The sequence below is a fragment of the Aphelocoma coerulescens genome, chromosome 6 (genome assembly GCF_041296385.1).
Source record: "Aphelocoma coerulescens isolate FSJ_1873_10779 chromosome 6, UR_Acoe_1.0, whole genome shotgun sequence".
NCBI lineage: Eukaryota > Metazoa > Chordata > Aves > Passeriformes > Corvidae > Aphelocoma > Aphelocoma coerulescens.
The window spans coordinates 8,106,929-8,130,345 of NC_091020.1; the positions used below are offsets into that span (position 1 = coordinate 8,106,929).

Below are 23,417 nucleotides of genomic sequence, written 5' to 3' on the forward strand. Positions count from 1 at the left end.
CAGAGAAATCTCTGTCCAGGCAAAAAGGCTTCCTGTGAGTAGTAGGCAACTTACAAAAATGGGAGCTGGATGCAAAATGTGGATCCAGTTTGGGCCCTTCCTTTGCTTAGAAGCTTCTAACAAACTCAAATTTTACCTCATTACTTTCACTATTTATTGTTTTCTTCTGCTCCTGGAGGTCTCCCTTCCCACTGAGTTCTGCTTTCAGAGCAAATTACCATGGGAGTCTGAAACAATCATTTTGAAACTGAACTTCGAGGCACCTTCTCGAAGCCCCTCTTGTGTCACTGATACCAGCACCTGCAAAAAGAAACAGTATCTCTGATTCTCACCTTCTTGGTCCCCTCTGCTGTCACCTCTGTCCTTGTTCACGTGCTTTTGTAAACTTGAGGTGGAGAAGTAGAATTTCAGAGAACTTTCCTCAGTGCAGAAGCAGTATAGGTCTGCAGTTTTTTGGTGATGGCTCCTGGCCTCTGTAAGCAAATCCTTAGTCTCTCATAGAGGCTACAAAGTCAGTGAGCAAATTCCCCCCAAAATAAGTCCTTGACAAACTGCAGTCTGTTTCCTGTGTCCCAGAGTATAGATGGGATATCCAGCTCCAGTGGGAGGTAAGTCTCTGAGTGTTGTTGGTGGGACAGGGAAGCAATACTCCAGAGAATCTCCCTCAGTACAAGGGCACTACAGGAGAAGAGATGGAGTTGTCATGGGGTGCCTCAGATAGGAACTTGCTGAGCAGGCTTTGTCTGAAATAAGACTCCCCCCTTGAACCTCATGGAATCTGTGACTATCCTCAGTACCACAGTATTTCTTTGTTTTATAGGAGCTTTAGCCCCATTAGTGATTGATTGAATGTTTCAGAGGCAGTGGGAGCACTGGTGTTTCAGCCCTGGCAGCAAGTGCCTGTCTCTTACTGTTCCTTGGCTGCCAGGTTTTAAGTACTTTAATTTTAACAAAACCTCCCCAAACTTGGAAGACTTAATGAAAATTAAATGTGAGCTCTGGATTTTTCTTCTATCTGTTCTGCCTAATAATCTTATCAGAAAGATGCTTGACTTGTTAAATTTGCTGAAATATTTGCTCCCGATAAGGCTTATCAAGCACACTTTTTGCTTCTCCTCCAGCCTGACAGTGCCCTCTCGTGTTGGCAGTTCTGGTGGCAGCACGGCATTCCATGTGCTGCCTGGCATGATCTTCTGGCAGCGTGGGCTGCTGGAGCCCCTGCAGCTCCTGTGCTTGCCAGCCCGGAATCCTCCGGGCTCATCCTTGAGTTACATCACGTTTCCGGGCAGAGGAATGCAATGCAGCAGTGAGACACACTCATTGTTTGCCTCTTCTTGTAAATTGATCTACTTTTTACTATGCTGTTATTTAATATTCCTTGACAGACTTGTCCAGGAAATCCCTGTTTTTGTTAAAGAGAGGCAAATTGACCTGTCTGCTCTGTTATGCTGTTGATTTCTCCATCCTGCATGTGCAGAACAGGTAACACTGATGAGCAGCCACACATCATTTGTTCACCTTCTTCCCCCAAAGCCACCATCTATTTTGTTTTGCCTGGGTTGGTTATTTTGCTGAATGACTAATCTGCTGCTAAGTCATCCATTTTCCTCTAAATGCCAGAGAGCTTCAGCTGCTCTAACAGCACCTGAAAGCCTTTGGCATTTTGAGGTCACTGGTCTGTACTTGCTGTCAGTGCTAATACTATTTGATTTTCAATATTAGATTTTATGCCTTGTGCAAAGCTGCATGTGGCCAGGATGTTTAACTGTAGTGCCCATGGCTCATAAATTCTTAACCCACAAAAACCAACAGGGAATAGTAAGGAAGCCCAAAATGGGGGTTATGTGGGTACTTGTAAACCAACACGTCAGCTCTGTGTCTTTCAAAGCAAATAATGAGCAGGATGTCACCTCAGCATCACAGGCCAAAGTAGGAAGAATATCTGAATGTTGTTTAAGCTAGAAGTGAGTCTTCCAAGTGAGAAAGCATCAGCCAGAGAAAGAAATTGCAAGGTACAAAGATGAAATTGAGAAATTTTTTTTAAAGCTGTGAATTCATCCCTGAACATGGGCAGATAGTGAACAGTTTATTAAACTACCAGATCCACTTGGAAAGGTATTTAAATTTATTATTCAAAGTAACAGGGAATGAATAAATGGCCTGTTAAATACAGGGAAAATAAAAGGAATGACAAAATAGATTATTCTTATTGTCAGTTGAATATTAACTAATAAATGCTTTTAGTCCATGAACCCAGTGTCTGAAACCTCTACACTGGTTTTAGCAGTATCTTTCAAAGTGTATAAATTAAACAAGCAGTTGTTACTGACTTGGGTCACATTTTGAAGTTTCTATGAGTAGCAGTTGTGTGAAACACTGAAAGGAGATGCTGAAGAGCCCCTCACTGTTCTGGTTTGTGGCTAACAGCAACACACAATGGTAGACTTAGGCCCATGCTCTATTATTTTACTGTTTCACATACCAGCACCTCATTTTGCCAATTCAAATTTTGATTTGTGAGGCTGAGCCCACAGGGGAAGTGGGTGTGGGATTAAACCTGCTTTCTCTTATTTGCCTGCTCTGCTTTTGGTACCCTGACCCTCACTTCCCAGGGGTGGCATCGCAGTGGGAGCAATTCTGTAAAAATGCTGGGAGGGGATGAATGGCCTTTGATCTCAGCTCTGACAGGACTTGAGATACATTAGCTGGAAGTACACAAAAAAGCTGGGACCCACTACTGAACACCAGAAAAAATACTTTGGCCTGATAATGATGTTGATGACTTAATCTAAATGATCCACAAGACCAAAACATTGCTCTAAAATGTTCTCCGTGAAAAGATCTGTCTTCTCTTCTGATGTGACTCAGATTCAGCAGGGCTGGGAAGCACATGGGAAGAGCTGACGACAGCTTAGGACAGGCTGAGCTGAAGGCATTGAGCCTTTCTGAAAATCTGAGCAGGAAGGATGGCAGAAAGCATGAAGACAAGAAAGGGGGTGGTTTGGGAAATGTTTATGGGCAGACATGGCCTAGTATGCCAGGACTAGTCAAATGGGAAGGAGGGGGAAAGGAAAGATGCCAACAACTTTGAAAGAAAAGGACTTGTGAGTGCTGAAGATAGGGAGCTATGCACATAAGTAACTGCCTGTGTAGGGGTGGGAAGAGCACCAAGGGTGTAATGCAGCCCTGTTGGGGTCCCTCCCCCCTGCCATGTGGGCCTGGGAGAGGGGCCCTGGGGTGGAGACACGGGGTTTGCCTGCCCCTGGTCAGCCTCGTTCCCCACTGGTTGTTTTGTGTTCCCCTGCACAGGCAAGGACCCTCGGGTCCTGGGATTGAGCGGGTCCTGGGATTGAGCAGTTCCTGGGCAGAGCCCCGGCCATGTGGCTGGAGAAATAAACATCTCTGAAACATCTATCAAGAATCTGTCCATAGATATTTTTTTTTCCACGGGCCTCGTTGTCTGATACACGTGTTGCAGTATCTGCACTGTAACACAGCACCTTTGGTTTTGTTGTGGATAAACCTTTGAAACTTTCAGGACAGCAGTCAGCACTGAGACCCAGCTTAAACCAGTGCACCCAGAGGCCACCTCAGGAGCAGCATCTGGGCATGAGTGAATTGAATACAGGTTTGCAGCCTGGTGCACACAGGCACAATCACAGTGGAAAAATCAGTGGAGAGGAACATTCCCTCCCATTACAGAGCATGGCTGGCTGCACACACGAGCACAGTGGGCTGCTACCTGGAGGGCAGGTACCTGCTCTGTGTGCATTAGAGGTGATGGGTTTGACAGAACAGCGTGCTTCTCTCTACAGCTCAACTCTGTCCTGAGTGCAGGGGCCTTGGCTGATGGAGGACCTGGTGTGGGTGGGAGAAATCTCCTTCTGTGAGTGAGGGACTGGCATCAGCCCTTCCAGCAGCACCATTGGTCACTGCCCTGCTTGGCTGCCAGCCTGGGCTGTGGGACTGGTAAGTTGTGTTCTCCAGAACTTCCCACTGGGCTCTGCCTCAGCCACTCCTCTGCATGGGGAAATGGCCAGGGAGAGGAGGAGTGAAGAGGAGCTGGTGAATCTGGGAAGAGGAGAATCTCCTGGCTCTTTTCAAAGTCCCTCTGAAATATCTACTGTCCCTCAAACCTGAACTCCTTCCTAATAGATTAACTGTCAGTCTACTTGGTGCAATGTCCAGCCTTTGCTTCTGTACCACCTTTGACTGCTTAGCTCTCTGTTGTCTTTCAGGCTCTCCTTCTATCCCTTCCTCATTCTCTTGACTACAGCCCTGAACCAAGGTATTGCTGAGAAGGCTAATTCTGTTGTAAAAAACCTGCTTTAGTAGAAACACTGGTGTGGGTTATGTTGCCAATGTATCGTCCTCTTCCAGGGGACATTTTTGTGGCAATTGTATACAGAGGGTAAAAGCAAGGGTTAATGCTCTGACAGACTGAGGGCAGGGGATTAAGAATATGTTTTATCTGCTGTTAGACAGATCTTCCTGTTCTTCATTATAATTATGGTTGTTAATACAGTCAGTTGTAGGGCATCTAAGTGAAATTCATCCAGAATATAAATGCCTGAAATTGAGGAGGAAGGCAGAAAACAGTGAGATTTCCAAGTGGAGATGACCTTTGTTGCTCTCTGAGCTCAGACTATTTTTGGCAGGAGGCAAATGAAGCGAGAGCGTGTCTTGGAATGACGGCAGAGCAGCTGCCAGCCCCTGTAATTAGCCAAAAGGCCTATGGAGTGTGGACAGGAGGCTGCAGAGCACGTGGCTCCTGCCATGGCACTGCTGAGTCCGGAACAGCGCCTGCAGGAATGCAAGCCAAGCCCAGATATTGCAGCTGATCCCCTGGGAAGGCCTGAGCCCCTCATCTGGGGCTGAATAGTCACAGGGTGCCCTGAACAGGGTGCACAGGGCTGTGAGAGGCTTTGGAGCAGGAGACACAACCCTCGGCCTGCACACAGGACTGATTCAGTCCTCACCAAGGGCCTCCAAACATGCTTGGATGTAATAATTACTCAGAGTAAACTGGAGCTTTGATGACCCTGAATTGCGAGAGAGTGACTCAAATACCCAAGAATGGGTTTAATCATTTATGCATGTGTTTAGTGTAGTTATAGAGGAAAAAGAATTATTGCAAGCAAGATTTATCTGGCAGCCTCTGGGTTAGTGCATCTATTGCATCTCTTCATAGGTAGATTCCAGGCCTGCCACAAGCCTATGTGCAAAATATTTTCTACTGATAATTGAAGTTGAGTGTAACAGTTTTTTATAAAGACTTGATTTTTTTTTTTATACTCATATCATGTAAGAAAAGTAGTCAAGGAAGCAAGACAATCAAAATGCGCCAGAATTTTTACTGCAAATATTTTTTCTCCACGATATTTAATAGGAAAATTGCATTTAATTTTTGTCAAAGCAATGCATTCATTGATATAGGCTGGCTTGAGGATGCAAAGAATGAATATATTACAGTCAGGAGTCACAGAGTCATAGAGATGAGCTTGATATCAGAGGCTATAGATGATAAATCTTTCTATGGCAAGATTTCTCAGTTGCTGCTTTCCTCATGGGCAGTAGCACAGCAGCGTATTTGTACACTCCCCAGAAAAACCAGATCCAGAGCCAGTTCCTGGCCTGAATTTTGTCTGTTCCTAACCAAGCACAGTTTCTCTGTAGGAATGAAACCAAGCAAACATGCGGGCAATAGGGGAAGATGTAGTTCAGCCTGCTTTACTGAAGGAGCTATACATCAGTTCCACTGCTTTTTCAATTTCTTTTTGCCTCCATTCCTGTTCAAGCAGTGAGGAATCTGTTTCTCAAGAGTAGTCTGATTTGTGGGGTCTCTCAGTTCCTCATTAGCTGCATGAGTTATGGAAAGTAGAAAACTCTGGGACTTGAAAAATGATGTGTGCTTCTTGTCAGGCATTTTCCATCACTTCTGTGCTGAATTTCTGGAGCATTTTAGGTAACCAATCTATTTCTCATGAGTTCTCTTGGGCTATTTTATTTCCATGCATATGAGTTTGTTTCACAGCTCCGTTTTTAATGTTTGAATGAGACAGGAAAAGAAAAAAAGCACCCCACCTTACACAGGAGAGGAGATGTAAGTGTAATCATCTAAGGTGTTTTTTTCTGTAGAATCTTCTGCCTTTAAATTTTTTGTGTCAGCATGGTTCAAACTGCAGGGCCTTTGACCTGGAGTGGTGTAGATTTTGATAATAACCTTCATTCACTCACTTCAAAGCTTTCCTTTAAAACCTTCAACATTTTTTCCTGGTCTTCACAACTTTGCTGTGATATCTGACAGGGATGCTAGATGGCCCAAAGAGATAAACATCAAACAAGTAGAATGTCCCTGCCTCCAGCCCTTTGATGGTCTCTGTGGTGACGGCTCGCTGGAGGTTTAGATCATAGAAGTACTTGCACAGCACTTTCTCTGATCTGTGCCGAGATTCAGGCCCGGAGCACCTGTCTGCACTCTGCAGCTCCCCCCAAATCTGATCCTCTTCAATCCTTTTCCTGTACACACAGTACTTGCTCTCCTCTTGTGTTCCCAGCCAGGCAATGGTCACAGACCTGCATGTTCTCAGTTTACTGAAGGATTTGATTTTTAAGCTCTCTGGAAGAAGTGGGAATAAGGGCTTGTGGAAATGTGGGGATGCCTGTACCTTCACAGAAGAGTTAGATTCCTCTGTGGACCTCAGCTGCACCAAATAGGTGTCCAGCAGCTTTCCCTTCAGGGACAAATACCTCAGCCCAGAGAGATTTTCTGATGCCACTGTTTTGCCATTCCTTGTTATGTGAACCCGTATTTGGCCCCGACACAACTGAAAGGTGAAGTGGATTTTCTTGTGCCTCGCCTGGTACTGCAGACTGTAGAATTTCTGCTTTTTCCCATCCAGGACCACATGAATCACTTTGCCATCTTTCAGCTCTGTCACCTTGGGTTCAGGTTCTTCCAGGGTCCTGGCGAATGTCCCGGTGTATGCGGCGCTGGCATTTGTGAGGAGGTTGACAATAAAAACATCAAAGTAATACTGAGTGCTGGGGCTGAGATTGGCCACTGTGTAAGTGTTCTTGGTGCCCATGCACACCTGCCTGACTTCTCCACTGCTCACTTTGTTGATGATGCTCAGTTCACTGTTGGACAATATCATCACCTGCTGTGGTTCCAGAAGGTATGGAGAGAGGGACAGAGCTAATGTGGGTGGCAGCTTCATTCCAGAGGATCTGATTGCTGTCTCAGCAGCACATAAGCTCTTATAGTTGTGCTTTTCATTAACCAGGAGACAGTACTGGATGCTTTCCCTGTGCTGCAAGACAGAAGGGCTGTGTTTCCAGGTCAGAGTCACCGTTGTGTGGCCAATGCCAATCACATCTATGCGTGGGTCCATGGGAAGCTCTGGGTAGAGGTGCCCAGACGTTGTGTCAGTTGTTAAGTACACGGTGATGTGCGTGTCTCGCTCGGTGGATAAGAACTCCAGCAGGTAAACAGCAGAATGGGAAGACATTCCCATGTAAGTCTCTACAGAATTTCCCTTGTAGTTGAAGATGGTGGACACCATGCTTGGAGCCTTCTGAGATTTTGAGACCTCTTGTGTATCATGGTCACCTGCAGGCAAAACACAGACTTGTAACTTCTGTTTTAAAAGATGTGAAATAAAGCACATCATACAAGTTTTACTGTTAGGGAACACTGTATTTTCTTCTTGAAAGAAGCAATTATAACTAAAAATATGTTTTAGTAAAAATAAGTTGCTACTGGCAATTTATTAAAATAAAATTTGAGGAGCTTTTATTTTAGCAGTGCAGCTGTAGAATTATGTTTTCAAAAATACTATAATTATGAAACCACAACTTACAAAAGCTTGGCTTGTATCGTGCCGGATGCCCCTACAATTTTCTTCTTCTATTTGCTGTCTCTTAGGGTACTTTACTTTAAGGACGCTCATTATTTCTATGGTATCTTTTCTTTGGATTAGTTTTAGGCCGTTGTCTCATGAAGAGGGAAAACTTATCAATTCAAAGGAGTAGAATTTGTTCTCATCAGTCAAGTGTATCTGCTTAGGTAAGAACTTGTTAATGGCAGCTTATAGATTTTTAATTTGAAAAATTAATTCCAAAAATTATGCAAGAGAAAGGAATTGCCTTTCAGAGTAAAGGCAATTTATTACCCACTGCTGTGGTAGGTGTGGCAAGAATAAATGGCTAAATCTTCTCTGCTTCACATGGGGAGCAAATGGTTGTCTCAAGCGGCCTAAGCCACAGAAAAATGACTGAGGCAGCAGGGGGAAGTTTGGCCCAGTACCAACACTTATGAAGTTGATCTGTTTGTGCAGCCTGGAGGACCTGCAGTTGTTCCTCTCCCACGTTTCACCCATGGGGACAGGGTCAGTCCATGGCAGCTCACAGGAGAGGGAACCATGGGGTGTTTGGGCTTGTGGGAAATTTCCTATAGCACGGTTATGTATGAGTAACTTATGCTTTCTTTGCCTCTACTTAGGCAGACCAAAGGCCTTACCTGGTGTTGCTTTTCCTGGGAAACCTGGTGGAGACTTGTAGACAAGTATGCTCCACTCGATGGGAACATCACAGGGAGTCACTGTTATTGAGAAAGGGCTAAGGACCCTGCTCTCTTCCAAAACAAAGTAGTACCTGTGAATGTGGATAGAAATAGAGGGAAATGTATCAGGGAATTCAAGTTTGCCCGAAACTCCTTGTAATCAGCCATTCTGATGTGGGTCACTGTGCTCTGGGTAGAAATGACTGTTCTCTGAGGTGTGTCCTCACAAAGGGATGGTGAATGTCTGCAGTCTTCAGATGCAGAATGAAAACATGATGTGGGGTTTTTTCCTATTCCACAAGTATTTGCTAGAAGCTTTATCCACTTAGCTTAGGCAGTATCTTTCCTTCTGAGGTTTTTTTTTTTTTGCACTTCAGATGAACATTGTATCTTGTCTTTAGCTGGTTATTTTGGATGATGGATGTGATTTAGCTGACTGCTGTCTCCAAAACCACCTGTTGCTTGTTCTACCTTAATTACCTCATGTGCATGAGCAGTACAAAGTGACATCAGTCTCCTTGGTCAGGTTTTGATTCCTGCCTTAAGAAAGCCCAGCCTCCTGTCTTGCTCTGTTTTATTTCTGTTGTTTTTATACAGACTGTACAATGTTTGGACTTGGCCACAGAAATGTTTGGATCTGGGTGCCTCACTGTGCACTTAAACAAAGGCAATTGGCAATTCAAGTTTTTTTTTTTTTGTTGTTCACCAGTGAGACAAGCCTAGTCATTATGGATAGATCCTGTCAGCCTGGAGGTCTGGCTTACTTTCAGGGTATGGCTACTAGGCCAGAATGAAGCTTCACTGAAATCAGTTCCACATTCTCAAGTCTTTTACTCTAAGCTAAAACTTGTCATCTCTTGTGTTTCTGTTTGCATGACTGGGGTTCAAAAGAACCTGATCATGCTAAACTGCTTCCTAATTGCAGTCTTAATGTTATGCCACAAGAGTGTAGAAAAATTCCCTTTTCTTTAAAATTTCAGTACCCCTTTTCCTTTAATGAGGAGAGGTGTTGTTCTGTTCTTGTTAGCCTGGTCACATTATATAACATGTGCCATGTTCCAGTTTTTCTGTGCAATGCATATGAAGACTGAGCAATCTGGCTCACCCTCTGCTCCATGACCACTTGGGTATATGTCAAAATCTGTATTTGCTGGTCTCTCTCCAAAGCACATCTCTTCCCAAACAAGTAGCTGCCCAGATGCAGTGCCAGTTGTAGTATCTAGATTACCTACATATCTAGGTATGGCAGAAGACTTTGCAGATGGTTTGGGAAAGTGAAGAGTGGGGAATTTCCACATACAAAGCACTTTTGATCTCAGCAAATTGTATTGCCATTCAACAAAAAGACTTTTAGTGTGCTGGACAGTGGCAGAAGTTTTCCAGATGTCTGTGTGGCTATTCTTCTGATTTTTGGGGGAGTTAATTTGCTAGGTAACATGGTTGTATTTCACCATGAATGTAGGATGGCTGCTGTCTCTGCAGATCTGAAGCCAGGCTGTTTGTGACACAACGGTTTGCTGCTGGAGCCCACCTGTCCTGTATCAGTTCTGCTGCTTCTCTGACAAACAGCACAGAAAGCTGCTGAAATGTCTACAGGAAGCTAAACCTCATCTCAGAGGCTCATTCCAGATTCTGGGCAGTGTAATGACACTTGAGGAGTGGGGCATTTTTCTGACAATTCAGTGTGCACAGACAGAGCCCTGCAGGTGCAGAGGGATTCTTGGCTTGCACTGGTAGCATGTAATTACCAGTGACATGGGAAATATCTGGGAGTAGCAGTGGCTGATTTGCTCTTACCTTTTGGGTATATCCTTCAGCAGGTGAACTGTAGTTTCCTTACCATCTGCCAGTATCAGGGAGTGGTAGAAATTGAAGAGGTTGGTCTTGAAGCTCTGTTGGGAACTGGTGGTGGCTGTTTTTGTAGAATGGCACAAAGAAGTTGCCATGAGAAGATGGAGAGGAAGATAAAGCCAGAGCCAGGACATCTTCAGTACTGCAAAGTGAGATGACAAAAGTGAACAGAAACGGCTGCCATAGGAGAGAAAGTAACGTGACCCTTTCTTTCTGTGCCTTTCCTGCTATTTGTATCCCAGTAATCCCAGTAAGACAGGCATTCAAATATAGTGCCAGTCTCCCTTTTGCTAAATTGTTTAAAGTTCACAGAAATATTCCTCAGAGGATCTCTCTGCAAAGATTTAATTGCAGAAACTATGAAGTCTTTGATTATAGGAAAAAGTATAGTTAATGCAGCACAAGTTCAACATCACAGTTATTCAAACAAATCTTTTTACTGCTTTCAGAATGAGTGAAGAATTACATTTAAAAGATTTTTTTTTCTAGTTTGTGGCGTTCACTTACTAAATTTCAAGGCTGAGCTATTTGTAATGGAACTGTCCCTTTAAAACTCACAGGACATCAGTATATCCCAAACATTGCTGCTCTTGCTGTTCTATCAGAGATCATTGAATTTTTATTTTGTCCACTGTGATTGTAGGTGCATGTAGATAAGAGGATCAGTATAACTTATCCAGAGCTGTGTAAGATACTGTTTGGTCAAAGGTGGAGAATCCTGGATAAGAATCCCCAAACTGGTACTTAGATTTTAAGCTCTGTGTATCTCATTTGGAAGAAGGCTTTATCACTGTAGGGCAGTAATCTTGTTCTTAGAGTTTTGTATTGCCCATCATTCTCATACCTGCACTGCTTCCAGCCTGTCTGAGCTTTTTCTGCTCACTGGAACTGTAACAACTGTATTGTATTCGCTGTGGCAAGAGATTTTTAAAAAATCAGTTATGTCCCTTTTTTTCAACAGGCCTTATTATCAGCTTGGAATCTATGAAAGAAAAGTACAAAACCAGTCCCCAGCAAATACTGGCATTACTTAAACTGGTGTGAGCATTGCCTAGAGCTACACAGAGGAGGGGACTCCAGTTAGGACAAGAAGTTTTGACAGTGCACTATGTGCAGTTATTGATTATGCTTACAACTCTTTTGTCTGCCACATGCAGTTTCAAAAAGTATGCAAGTGGAAAGGGCATAGACCTTTAATGCAGGTGCCAGCTGTAGCTCAGGGATTTGGAAAGCAGAGGGAGCTCTGTGAGCAAGATCCCTTTTTTGAGGAAAAAGTAGCCTATTGCATCTTAGAAGCAGCAAGGAGTAAAGATCCTGGTTAAATCTGATTTTTGGCTGGTGGCAGGAGAAAACATACAGGACAAAGGCTCAATTCTTAAATAATTTTAATTTTTTTCTGAGATTAGCTCTTTCCCCATAGTGCCTGTGAAAGTGGGAAAGATCTTAGGTGGTCAAATCTCCAGTTCAGCAGACCCACTGTCCATTGCGGTTAAAGTGACTTTATAAAAGGACCCCTTCCTTTTAAAATCCATTTCAAACATGCACATTTAAATATAGCATTGAATACATCTGTAGGTTTTTATGTACAGAATCTGGGATTCCCATAGTCAAGCACATCTTTAGTATCAGTGAGATGATTATGGAAATTATCATTACCAGGTCATCTGAATGTCCCTCTCAACATCCAGACAAAGTTGGCTTATTCTCTGCCTGTTTGTAATATTTTAGCACCTGGTTGAATGCAGGCTTAAACAACCATCTGAACAAGTTGAAAGAATAGTTATAATTTCCATATCAATTCTGTTTTAATGCTCTTAGAGCTTTTCCTTATGACTCTGAGTCACTTTGCCACTTTGTTATTCTTGTAGTCTAATTATAGCTTACAGATTTAAAATATAACCCCAAATATTTTGCTTTACCTTTGACAGTGGAATCTGAGTTGCTCTGTGCTTTGGAGAGGATTAAAAAAAAGTCTTTCTGCTGTTTAAATGACAGGATCTTGCAAACCACACTGATACCACAGCAGCTCAGCTTTTCTTCTCCAGGAAAACAAACAAACCAAGCGATCAACAAACCTATAATCGGCTTATCCCAAAGAGAGCATCATCCTAAAGGTTGTTTTCACTCAGTTACACAAACAATATGTTCTCAGACTGTTGGAAATATGTTACACAAAAAATACTGTGCTTACCTATTGTGTTCCTGGCCAGATGATCCTCAGACAAATTGCTTTCTTTGCCAAAAAAGCATAAAAGAACACAGACTTTTCAGATCTCTTTAGGCAGATGAAAATCAAAACTGTGCAACCAGTTTAACAGGACAGGACTGATTTTTCCATATGGCTCCTGAACAGACATAGCAACTAAAATGCTTGCGGTCCTTCAAGAAAAGTAAAAAAAAAAAAAAAAAGGCCAGGATTTTGGTATTTTCTTGAGTTGGTTGTTTTAAACTTGCCCAGTTCTGCAGCCTCCCAAGTCCTGATGGATGTTCCTTCAGTTCTCGCGTTGCTCCTGGAGGTGTGCAGCAGTTGGGGTGTGCTGTGTGCTGAGCCCAGGACCCTGCTCCTGCACCGAGTGTCAGCCAGGCTGCTCCTGCAGCCTAATCCCAGCACTGGCTGGCCAGGGAGCAGGTCTGTGACTGAAATGCACAGTGAGGAGGAGGGGGGTGTGATGGAGAGAGGAGCAAACACTGTTAACCCTTGTCAGCCCTTAGTCCAAGCCAGCCAGGGGTGCGCCACTCTCCTCCAGAAAGCTACTTTTGTGTTAGCAGCTTGATGGCCCACTCCATCCCAAGGAGTGTGGGATCTCCCTGCCCTCAGCACTGTGGAAACTCCAAATAGTTTCAGGTGCACTGAGTTTCTGCTGTGGTGCTTTATGGGCCCAACAGGTGCTGACCTAAAGCAGGGAAGGCAGAAAAGCTGCAAGGGAGAGAATGCTCTTCATTATTAAAGCAGACTGGAATTAGCAGTCCTTTTGAAGGCTGTCAGGAGTCTACTGAATAGAGCTGAGTGGTTTTCTTGGCTTGGAGAGGCTGTGTAAGAAGCTCCAAAAGTGTCTGGGCTGGGGGGGGAGCATTTCTGATGCGAAAACAGTGTGGCTGAGGGAGGAGGCAGCAAAAGGGTGCATGGGAAATGGCTCACAGCAAGCCAAGCACTTGCTTGTTGGGGCTACAAAGCAGTTGTAGCAAAGCCATGGTTCTTTTCAGGCCACTCCTGCTGAGTGAGAGCAGTTTGTGGCCAGGATTCACATGCTGCTTGTACTTCTTGGCCTGGGATGTCAGGAGAGATGCCCTGGGATCAGTACTGTGGGGATGCCTGCTCAGAAAGGCAAGCCTCAGGGTGCTGCATGAGCTTCCAGGCAGGCACTTTGCAGGGGGAAAAGACAGAATATTGTAGGGAGGCTTTATTTTTAAATAAAGTCTCTTGTCCAGTGTTTGGAGAGTGATTTGCAGTAACCCTGTACTACTGTCTCCCTGGATTCGGAGTTAGGTTGTTTAAGCCTTCCCAAGACTAAGAGTTTGCTAAGAAGAGGGGAGCAGATAAGGGAGAAATAGAAAGAGGTTTCAATAGATTTTGCATAGCAGATCCTTCTGAAAATGTAAATTTGCTCATCAGCTAATGTAAGAGAAATATTTACAGTCCATTTATTCTCACTGCAGAAGATGGCAGGAATAATTAAGGTGTTCATGAATTGTTTGGTGAAAAGTTTGGCTCAGCAACTGGGCTTTTTTAAAAGGACAGCACGTGGGAGCCCTGATACAGGCACAGGGTCTGTTAGACAAACCATCATTCTGTGTGAAATCCAGCACAGGTAAAGTCTGTGTAACAGATCTGGCAACTAATGAAATGTGAGCACCTAGCCAGAAACAAACTGTTTCCCTGGTGGAAGAGGAACAGGAGAGAAAGGTGCTGCTGCAAAGTCCAGTAAGGTCCTAGAGCAGGCCTGGAAGAGGGTAATGTAGGTCAGATAAGGTGCATCAAAAATGTGCCCTGAAAGCAGGACATAAACTTAGTTTCACAGAAAAAATATTGGTCACAATGTAGGTGCAGGGACTACAGTCTGTTTTTGCTGGGAATTTGGAGGGACTCATGGGTGGAAGTCAACAGGGAGAATTGTAGGCCAGCAACCAGTGCTAAGTAGGGATACCTCTGGGCAAATCTCAGAAACAGATGTCACTCGTGTCTGGTAAAACCCCTAAATCTGGGCAGAGTGAACATGTGGTAGATGGGATGGACTCCCTGTCTTGTCCTCCCCAAAGCTCCCCAATGCCATCAAAACAAGCCATTACCCACAGCAAAAATCAGCTTCCAGGGAAGGCAATGGGAGTCTTTCTTGTGGCCATCATTTCAGCACTGGAAGGCAAATGCTTGAAGGAGCCCTCTGTCTCCCACGGAACAAAACATGAGCAAGGATGTCAGGTGAAAGAGGCTGGTGGTGTTTTAAGTATGGAAATAATCCAGTTCCTCTCTGGACAATTTCTCACGTACTTCCTGTGTGTGCTTCCAGGCTTTGCTGGAGCAGAATCCATGCACATAAATTTTCAGAGGTTCACTGAAGCACTATCAAAGGGGGAAAAAAGTATTCTCTATGGAGAAAGTTAAGAGCAAAATCCATGACTTGTATAGCTTGACTGAATTCAGTGACGTTAAATAGGGATAAATCAGTCCTTGATCTGGCAAAAAAATTGGTACAATGGCCTTTTCAGTCGACAAAGTCTGTAATGAGCAGGCTCTGCTCCCCTCAGAGCTGAGTCAGTGACTTCAAGAGGGCTGTTCAGAGATCCTACTTCTGTTCCAACCCTGCTGCCCATCCACACCTTTCATAAATGTGAGAGATGGACCACCTTTGACACCAGAGACTTGATTTATACTCAGTTATATAGTGGCTCTGCTAAAAGATCAGTAATGCTAAAACAAAGCACCTGCTTTGAAATGGGAGCAAAACCCCAGACTCGGGGATTTAGCTTGAAGCTCTCAGAGATGATTCAGATGTTCATTTTCTGGAGCTGTAGTCCAAATCTCTGTATTCAGGTGAGGGATTCTGCAAGCCAGGGGAGTGTCCTGCAGTCTTGGCAGCACTGTCCCTCAGCAGGCCCTGCCTGCAGCATTTGGTTGCTATTTCGTGGCATGCCTTGCACAGGGATGCTTGGAGGCTCACCCTGGCTCACCCCACAGAGCACAACTGTGGGAATTGTATCATGCTGCTTTGTACTTGGCAAGGAGATGCAAAAAATGGACCATGGGTATTCCTGATGAAGTAATTTCCATGCCCTGGCAACCCCTCTTTGAGCAGGTTGGGTCATCTTCATTAGGAAACTGTCTGTGGGAAGGGCCAGGAGAGCTCCAGTCCCCCCGTCAGTGTGAGACAGGGGAGAGTAGGAACCAGGGCTGCACTGTCTTCCCATCCATCATCCACCCAGCTGGATCAGCCCCTGGCTGTCCGTTCTGGCAATTCCCAAGCACAGATGATTTCCCTATGCCCCCAGCCCAGCCTCGGGAGTTCTGTTTCATGAAACTCTGTAAGCAAATTAAAAATGCATGGGGAATGAGAAATCTAATCTTTGAATTATGAGACAAGCAGTATTCTCCCTTTCTGTCTTTTACACATGCATATATGTATTCTATGAACAACTGAGGTAGAATTGTTAGTCTTTGGCTCCCAGCTACCTGTCTGCCTGCAAAATGCCTTCTGAATTAATCTTCATGTATAAACTCCCTTCATGGTCCTGAGCAGAGGTAGCTATGGATGTCTAAGGGGGGAATGATAGCATCCAAACACATTCTGCATTTTCAACTGCTTCAAGATGCAATCTATTCTTCTTAGCAAAAGAATCTAACTTGCCCTCATGGCTATGGAAAGGGGGATGCAAATTTCTGTAAAAATCCCCTCCCAAGTGGAGGGGTTGTCCAAATCATTGCTTGATAGTTACTGGAGCCAGTATGTCCTTGATGAGTTAATGTACTTCTGGTTAGTATTATTGCTCAAAAAAAAAATCATTCTAGACACACAGCTGGGCTCCAGCAAGAATCACACTTTCCTTTGAAGCTGTGAAAGTCAATCCTAAGCAAAAGTCTGGCACTTAAAACTACTGAGGGTACTTTAGTGGGGCAGCTGCTTTTATTTCTTCCAGGTTTTGTCAAATCCTGGCAATGCAAAGAACTGTCAAATGAGAAGAGCACTAAGTCTGTTCCTATTCAGAGCCATTAATAAGCAGGAGACACAGGGAATTCCTTCTAAGTCAAAAGCAGACTTGAACTTTTCCTGCAGCCTGTACCCAGGTGAGAATACAGGAATAGGTTGTTTAGGGTGCTGGTGGGTTCTCCTATGTACTGACATAGTGGGTTTGTAGCCAGTGACCTACATTTTGGACCTGTAGCTCCTATTATGGCATGTCTATGTTGAGAAGTTCTCCAGGGAATTACACGGTGATAATTTACATGCACTAACATTATTTGAGTTTTTCCTTAGCAGTCCCTCTCTAGGATAAGATGCTGGCATTTGAAAATGATCATTTTTGTTGCTCTTGAAACTAAAGAGAATCTTGAAGATCTTTTAGTGACCAACAAAATAAATATTACAGACACCTGATTGCTCCTCACAGTTCTTATATTCTGTATTTTTAAGAATGATTGTAATTGCTCAGACGAATCTGTCAAGAAATGATAGATACAATGTTGGGGCTATCTCCTGTGCAAAGCTGATCTTGTAGGATGTGAGATGGGAATATTCCTTATTTTTAGGGTAAATTTGTTCTTCCACAAGTATAAATTCAGTGCAAAAGAAAGATCTTCTAGTACTCAGCTAGGAGTCAGTATTATACTGACAGCTCCTCTATGAATTAAAGAGGAAAACATATTGAAAGTCCTGAGCTGCTGCTTTCATTTCCTTTTCTTTTACCATAGCCCCTGGGCTTCCAGGACTTTAGGTAAAGTCCTGTTAAATAATTCCTTGGAAAACACCTACAGAATTCCCTTGAAGTCATCAAAGCAGCATAACAGTTTGGGCAGGTGTGGAAAAATGAGGTGAGGTTTCCAGTTTAGCTGAGAACTGCTGGTTATCTCGGTTAAGAAAGTCAGAGGCAGAATGGTGTTGTCTGTAATCACACACTGTTTTAATAGGGTAACCCTGTATTTTGTTCTTAGCTATGGTGTTGTTTGTTTTACATGACAAGGGATTAAACTTGTATAAATAGAATTAATCCAGCCTGGTGGACAAGGAGCATTCAAGTGTTTCCTGTGGTGGATGTTCTGAAATGTTGGGTCACTCCTTTCAGTGTCAGGTTAGAGAGGGGCAGGGAATGCAGAGCAGCCAGACTGTTGTCCTTAAATCGAGCAGGGCTCTGCTGGCTTTCATGCATCTTTCAATGCTCTCTGATCCTGTGCAGCTCCATAAGATTTTTAGAAACACCTTCAGTCTGACCAAGAGGCCTTTCATCTTCTGGGTGCTGGTTTCATTTACAGCATTTCACTTTCCTCCTGGACTGCTGGGACCCCTCCTTCCATGGGAGTTTGTAAACAACCCCACTTTCCACCTACATCACTGAACACTTTTCAGAAGGATGTGATAATTGGTCCTTGCTTTGCTTGTCCCCATGGGCTACACCGGTTTGATCCTGAGAGCTTTAAAATAAAAACTGCCTCTTGCAGCATTGGAAAGCAGCCTGCATTTGTCTCCCTGTCCAGCCCTCCTCTGTGGTGGCTGGCACAGGAGGAGTTAACCACTGTCCTCTTTTCTGCCTTTGCTGGCTGGAATCACTGGCATCCCATCTGGTCCAGGCTGGCCAGAGCTCTTCCCCGGCGTTCTCTGGGGAAGGCACTACAATATCCAGGAATTTTAACAATCCTAAACAGATTGGGGGCCACATATGGACTAAAATGATTCGATTATAAGAAATCCAATCACATTTGCTGCCCCAGCCATATATTTTTAAGCATTTGAGATCAGGCTTTTTGCTCAATTACAAATATTTTACATGCAGCATAGATAAAGTCATGATGTTTGTCTCTCCATCTTGTGCCCAGAGGAGTACTATTGATTTTAATGTTTGATTGTAGGAATCTGATGAATAAAATCTGCCCCTTTTGTCATAAATTGTCACAGTAACTTTCTGTTCATGATAGGCTGCAGAGAAGAAAGAATGCTCAACATGGTCATACTTGGCTATAGGAGAGGAAGTGTACTCTCCATGCTTTGTTTTTTCTGCCTTGTTTACTCCAGTGTGTGGGCTTTTTTTCTGTTCAATTGAAAAGAGATGGATATTTCATGACAGACCTTAGCAATAAGAGTTTATTTCTGTGAAACAATTTTTGTTGATCAATGGCCTCAGCTGCGTGGAAAGCCCCTTCACACCCACGTGAGCAGCTCCAGGCCAGTTTTGTTTCCTGTTCTTTGCACTCATCCATTGTGGCCCTCCATGATTCCAACACCTTGGAATGCTGTGCCTGCCCCCATTTGATCCTCAGCTTACCTGACTCCTGTTCCTCCCTGATTGTCACCTGTTTTTTTTTCTGATCTTTGCATGGGATTGGTAAATGCATGCACCAAGGGGCAGGAATACCCCTAAATACCTTCCCAAAGTTGTAGAGGGCCTTGCAAAACGACCAGTGCAGCTTTTTGTGCAAAGGAAAGCTTAAAAGGTCACCAGATAGCAGAAGAGCCCCACAGGGAATCCTCATAGTGGAAATAGGGAGCTATCTGGTCTGGTTGTGCTCGGTTCCCTTCCCACAGAGCAAAGGTTTTGCCTGCGGTGAATTTTCCACTTAGAAAATTTTATTTTAAGAATTGTCTTGCTAATTCTTTTCCTGATGTCTTGGATAAGATGTTAAGTCCTCAAGCACCCCCTGAAGGAAGCAGCCTGCCAGGCTGTGGAAAGCAGGGATTGTTCTACTAGGACAGCCTAAAAACCTCAGAGAGCTTGTCCCTGACACTGGTCTGCATCAGAAGTATTAGCAGGAGGTGCAAGACCTTTCCTGGGGCATAGGAGCACACCTAAGACCAGTGATTAACAGCAGTGGCTGCAGCCAGCTAATGCTTCAGGGCCTCTGTGAAAATCACTCTGTTGATTAAAAAAAAAAAAAAAAAAAAATTACTGCTTTAAATTTACAAGCTATTTTATAGACTCATTAATTTTTCATGGGGGAAGGATAAATGAGTGGCTGGGGAGGAGGTCAGAATATGCTATTTACACTTAATTTATAAATTATGAACTTGAAAGCTGACACTTTATGGTGCTTGTATCATTTCATAATAAAATGGAATGAATCTCTGCCTCTGTGCCGGATCTGGCATAACATTAACATTTATGCTTCCAGGCAGTTTTTTAGCAGCAGTGACTGAGCACAGCTCAGCCCTTTGGTGGAAGAGGGGTTTCCTGTGCATTTTCCTTGTGCTCCCTCTTTCCTGTGGCAGACTGCAGGTTATCCATTAGAGTCCCAGCATGGCCTGGATAGCAATTGTGCCTCTGTCCTGACTCCAGAACCATTCGTCTCCATCCCCAAGGAAAGACTTCTCTAAATCACTCCATGAGGCTTCTGCAGCTCAAAGGGAGAACTAAGGTGTCTCCAGTAGCACATACTGAGCTGTCTGGGGCAGGGATAAGAGAGATGGCCCTTTCTGTGCCTCTGCTGAATTCAGGTGACCCCCAGTCCCCATGGCCAAGTTCCTGCACTCACAGATGGGCATCTGGAGAGTCCTCTGACAGGAGAAGCAGCAGTGATGCCACTGCAAAGGCAGGACCACAGAGGATTTGGAGAACCCCCACGCTTCACATGATGCTTACTGGGACTGGGTTTGCACTGAAGCAGAGATGTATGTGCAGGGAAAGTGCAGCCACAAGCTTGGGGGGACTAATTCAGTGTTCTCCCTTTGCTGACACAGCTACTCATGTGTCAGACTCAGTCTGTGTTAACATACTGTTCCTGACATTGGGTTAGCTCCGGTGTGGCGTCCAGCTTTTCAGATTTATTCCTAAAAGTGGCCTCATTTATCTTACCACTTGGCCAGTGGCCATTTCTTGCTGAGTCTTGTCTTTAGATTTCAGTGTGAAATTAAATTTTCACCACCTTGTTAGTGCTCTCTATGAGTGTACAGCTTTCCAGGGAGCTGCTTGGAGTAGGACTAGGGAGCTGGATTCCATGATCCTTGTGGGTCTCTTCCAACTCGAGACATCCTGTGAGTCCGTGACTGCCTCAGCCCAGAGAGGCCTGAGAAGCCTGTCCCAGTGATGTCCTGCACTGCCAGCTCCTTGGCTTCTTGCTCCCAAGCCCAGTTTCCTCCTGGGAGTTCAGGTAATGTAAGGCCAAACCATTTCAGGTGGAAGTTTTCTCAAAGGCTTGGTGAACGTGTTGTCAAAGAGGAGTGATCGTCAGAAATCCTTGAGCTTTCCTTCTCTATCTGTGAACATAATTTAGTGCCTTGTTCCCTTCCTACATGGAATTGTTCTTGGCTTGGGTCAGACTTGATTCTAATTTATGTCTGTCTAATATTAGGATGGATGCTAAGAATAAAGTACCTAACGTTGTGATGTTGCCAGAACCTTGGCACCTGTAAGCACATCTGGATTATGTGTCAATTGACATCCATTTGTATTTTCTTTGAGCAATGATTAGCAATTTCTTGTTGCTGAATTTCAGCAGCCATAAAACAGGTTGTCCATAAGCATGGTTCAGCCTGTGCCATAGGAAGCAAACCCATTAGGTCCTGACATTCCCTGCATCATTCATGTGGAGAGCTGTTGGTGTTTGGGTGCTGTTTCTCCTCCACGCTGTTGGGATCTTATTTTCATGTTACAACTCAGAGTGAGAGGGGAGCTGGGGGCTGTGTCTGACTCTTCCACATGGAGAAAAAACAGATTTCATTGCTCTGGAGGCACAGGATTGGGAGCAGGCCGATGGTGGAAGGTTCCTGTCACAGAAGGGGCTCCTCTGTGATAGCTAATGAGGAAGTCAGCTGGAGAAGAAAGGCATCACTCCAAGATGTGCTGGGCCACAGGGTAAATAGCAGGCAACCCCTGAGCTTGAGAGGAAAAAAGGAGCAGAGCTTCAGGAGGTGTTTAATTTTCCAAGCAGACATTGCATTGGGAGGAGTCAGGGTCATAAGGCAGGGTCAGGAAATGTCTTTCCCCAGGACCAGCTCCCTGCTTCCCTTCAAATTCAATTAGGCTTGGAGCAATAGGGATGCTGCTCCAGATGGCAGGGGCAGCACTCCCTGTGACATGGAGAGGGGCTGCTCTCTGAGGGGCAAAGGGATGAGGGGAGGAATAGGGAGCCAGAAGGTCAGGCAGAGGAGGGAGTGGGAACAGCCACACCATTTCAGCTCCAGGTCACTGCCTCCAAAGGCTGGGGGGGGAGCATTTTGACAGTCAGACTCTTGGCTGGCACAGCATGCATGGATGTGTGGTCTGTTCTGTTGTTTCCACAACCTGGCATTACAAAGCCAAAGAATACAAATGTGTCCCCTCTCACCTGGCTTCTGGGGCGAGCTTGTCTGACATATGGTATCCCAGATTTATAGTTCTCATTTATGGTAATAAATCCCCTTTTCACAGGGGAATAGAGGAAGAATCATAGAAGTAGAACTAGCAGCTGCTAGGGAAACCAGTGATCAGTGTGCACTCTGGGAGAAAACATCTCTGACCAAAACTGCTCCTAGGAGTATTGTCAGGGAAGCTACAGCCAATTCCTGGAGGAAATAATTTCTTCATAATCGTCTCTGATGAGCATCTTTATCATATTAGCTGAGTGATTGCACTGCTGTCAGCAGAAAACTTCTGCTAATTGATTAACAACCTTTTTCACTTCTATATGCACCTGACTTATTTATCTGATGGAGGGGGAAAAAGTCTGATAATGCATCTTGGCTCAGAGAAAAATGCTGAAAGGAAGTTGGAGTAGAAAGGTGGGGAAATAAAAGTGGATTTTTCTCAAAGGATCTACTTGGAAATACAAAGTAGGTTGTCAGTGAAATGCATTCAAGGGATAATGTCTCTCTGCCATCATATTTCAAGTACAAGACCACAAGGAAATGAAATTTGCCTTCACACTCCAGCATGCCAATCTGATGCAGCCGTAGATGGAAGCAAAGCCAGGGAATGCATACTGCAGCCATATGAAGACATGAAAACTAACAGGCAGCTGAGGAAAGTCAGCAGTCTAAGTGGGCAAGACAAATGAGCTGTTGTTTGGGCCAAGTTGGCTTTGTTCCTGCCTTTCAGAAGCCCACACATGAGCTCTCTGAACTTTGGAGCAGATGATCAGGTTAGCTCCATTGTGCTCTTAGGAACAATCCAACAAAGTATTTTGGAAGTGATGTTGGCTTTTTTTATATATAAATGTCACACCTTTACAGAGCGACCCCATTTTCCTTTCTTCCCAACAACAGTGGAAGTGCTCGAGGGCCTCAATCTGCAAGTGCTGCTCATGAATTATTGACAAGGCTTCTCCTGCCAGGGAAATTATGCACAGGGTGAGTGGTTATGGAGCTGAGCCTTTGGCCCAGGGAACCCATTCTGCCTTAGAAAGGTGCTAAGAATGTGCTCATAATTGCACATTTTACAAAGCCAATTAAGAAATTAGTGCCACAAGCAGCACAGCCTAACCAGAGCTGGGCCCCTCATCTTTGAGGCAGAACCCCCCAACACACACATTTTCATCATCTCTATGTAGCTGCCTAATGCACAAAAGGGGCTGAGAAACCTGGCAGTCTGACCACATATTTTCCACTTATGAAAATGAAACGTGTGTGACCATTTCTCCAAGCTGCCTCAAGAGTTTCTACCTATTAACTTTCCACATAAGAGATTTCCCTGAGATTTTCCACTTCTCCAAAAACCCTTTCCCATGTTGGCAGTCCCCACAGGAGGATCCAAGACTGCAGCTACCTTCATTATTTGGAAAGCCTGAGGGGGAGGTAAGTCTGTATTGCTATGAGGAGAGAGCACAGGTGCAGATTATATTAATGCTCAGGGAAAGAGATGACTTTGATACCTCCGTGAAAAACCTGCTCCC

General features: G+C 44.4%; 2 protein-coding genes across 12 annotated transcripts in view; one reads left to right on the forward strand and one right to left on the reverse strand.

Moving 5' to 3' along the window:
- Nucleotides 1–23,417, forward strand: part of CCSER2 (coiled-coil serine rich protein 2) — a 142,030-nt gene that overhangs the window by 9,410 nt on the left and 109,203 nt on the right. Inside the window, exons 2-3 of one of the 11 annotated variants that reach the window (XR_011151648.1) lie at nucleotides 22,459–22,667; nucleotides 22,792–22,875. The exons of 7 other annotated variants lie outside the window; for them this stretch is intronic. The gene's annotated coding sequence lies outside the window, so the exon portion shown is untranslated. Of the gene's footprint in view, nucleotides 1–3,815; nucleotides 3,970–22,458; nucleotides 22,668–22,791; nucleotides 22,876–23,259; nucleotides 23,320–23,417 lie in introns of all 11 variants that reach the window. 3 more of the 11 variants (XR_011151649.1, XR_011151650.1, XR_011151647.1) reach the window with 3 other exon arrangements.
- Nucleotides 6,094–10,548, reverse strand: LOC138112291 (protein NDNF-like). Its single transcript, XM_069019122.1, has 3 exons — nucleotides 10,361–10,548; nucleotides 8,522–8,655; nucleotides 6,094–7,612 (listed from the first exon to the last, which is right to left on the reverse strand). Exons 1-3 carry the CDS (start codon nucleotides 10,546–10,548, stop codon nucleotides 6,261–6,263), a joined length of 1,674 nt encoding a protein of 557 aa, XP_068875223.1. The 3' UTR covers nucleotides 6,094–6,260.

Excerpts from the sequence above, each read along its gene's own strand:
- LOC138112291 (XM_069019122.1), bottom strand. The coding sequence starts at position 10,548 with ATGTCCTGGCTCTGGCTTTATCTTCCTCTCCATCTTCTCATGGCAACT. Across the intron at positions 8,656-10,360 it reads CTGAAGGATATACCCAAAAG|GTACTACTTTGTTTTGGAAG; the intron begins GTAAGAGCAAAT and ends CCACATTCACAG. Across the intron at positions 7,613-8,521 it reads CCCAGGAAAAGCAACACCAG|GTGACCATGATACACAAGAG; the intron begins GTAAGGCCTTTG and ends TTTTGCCTGCAG.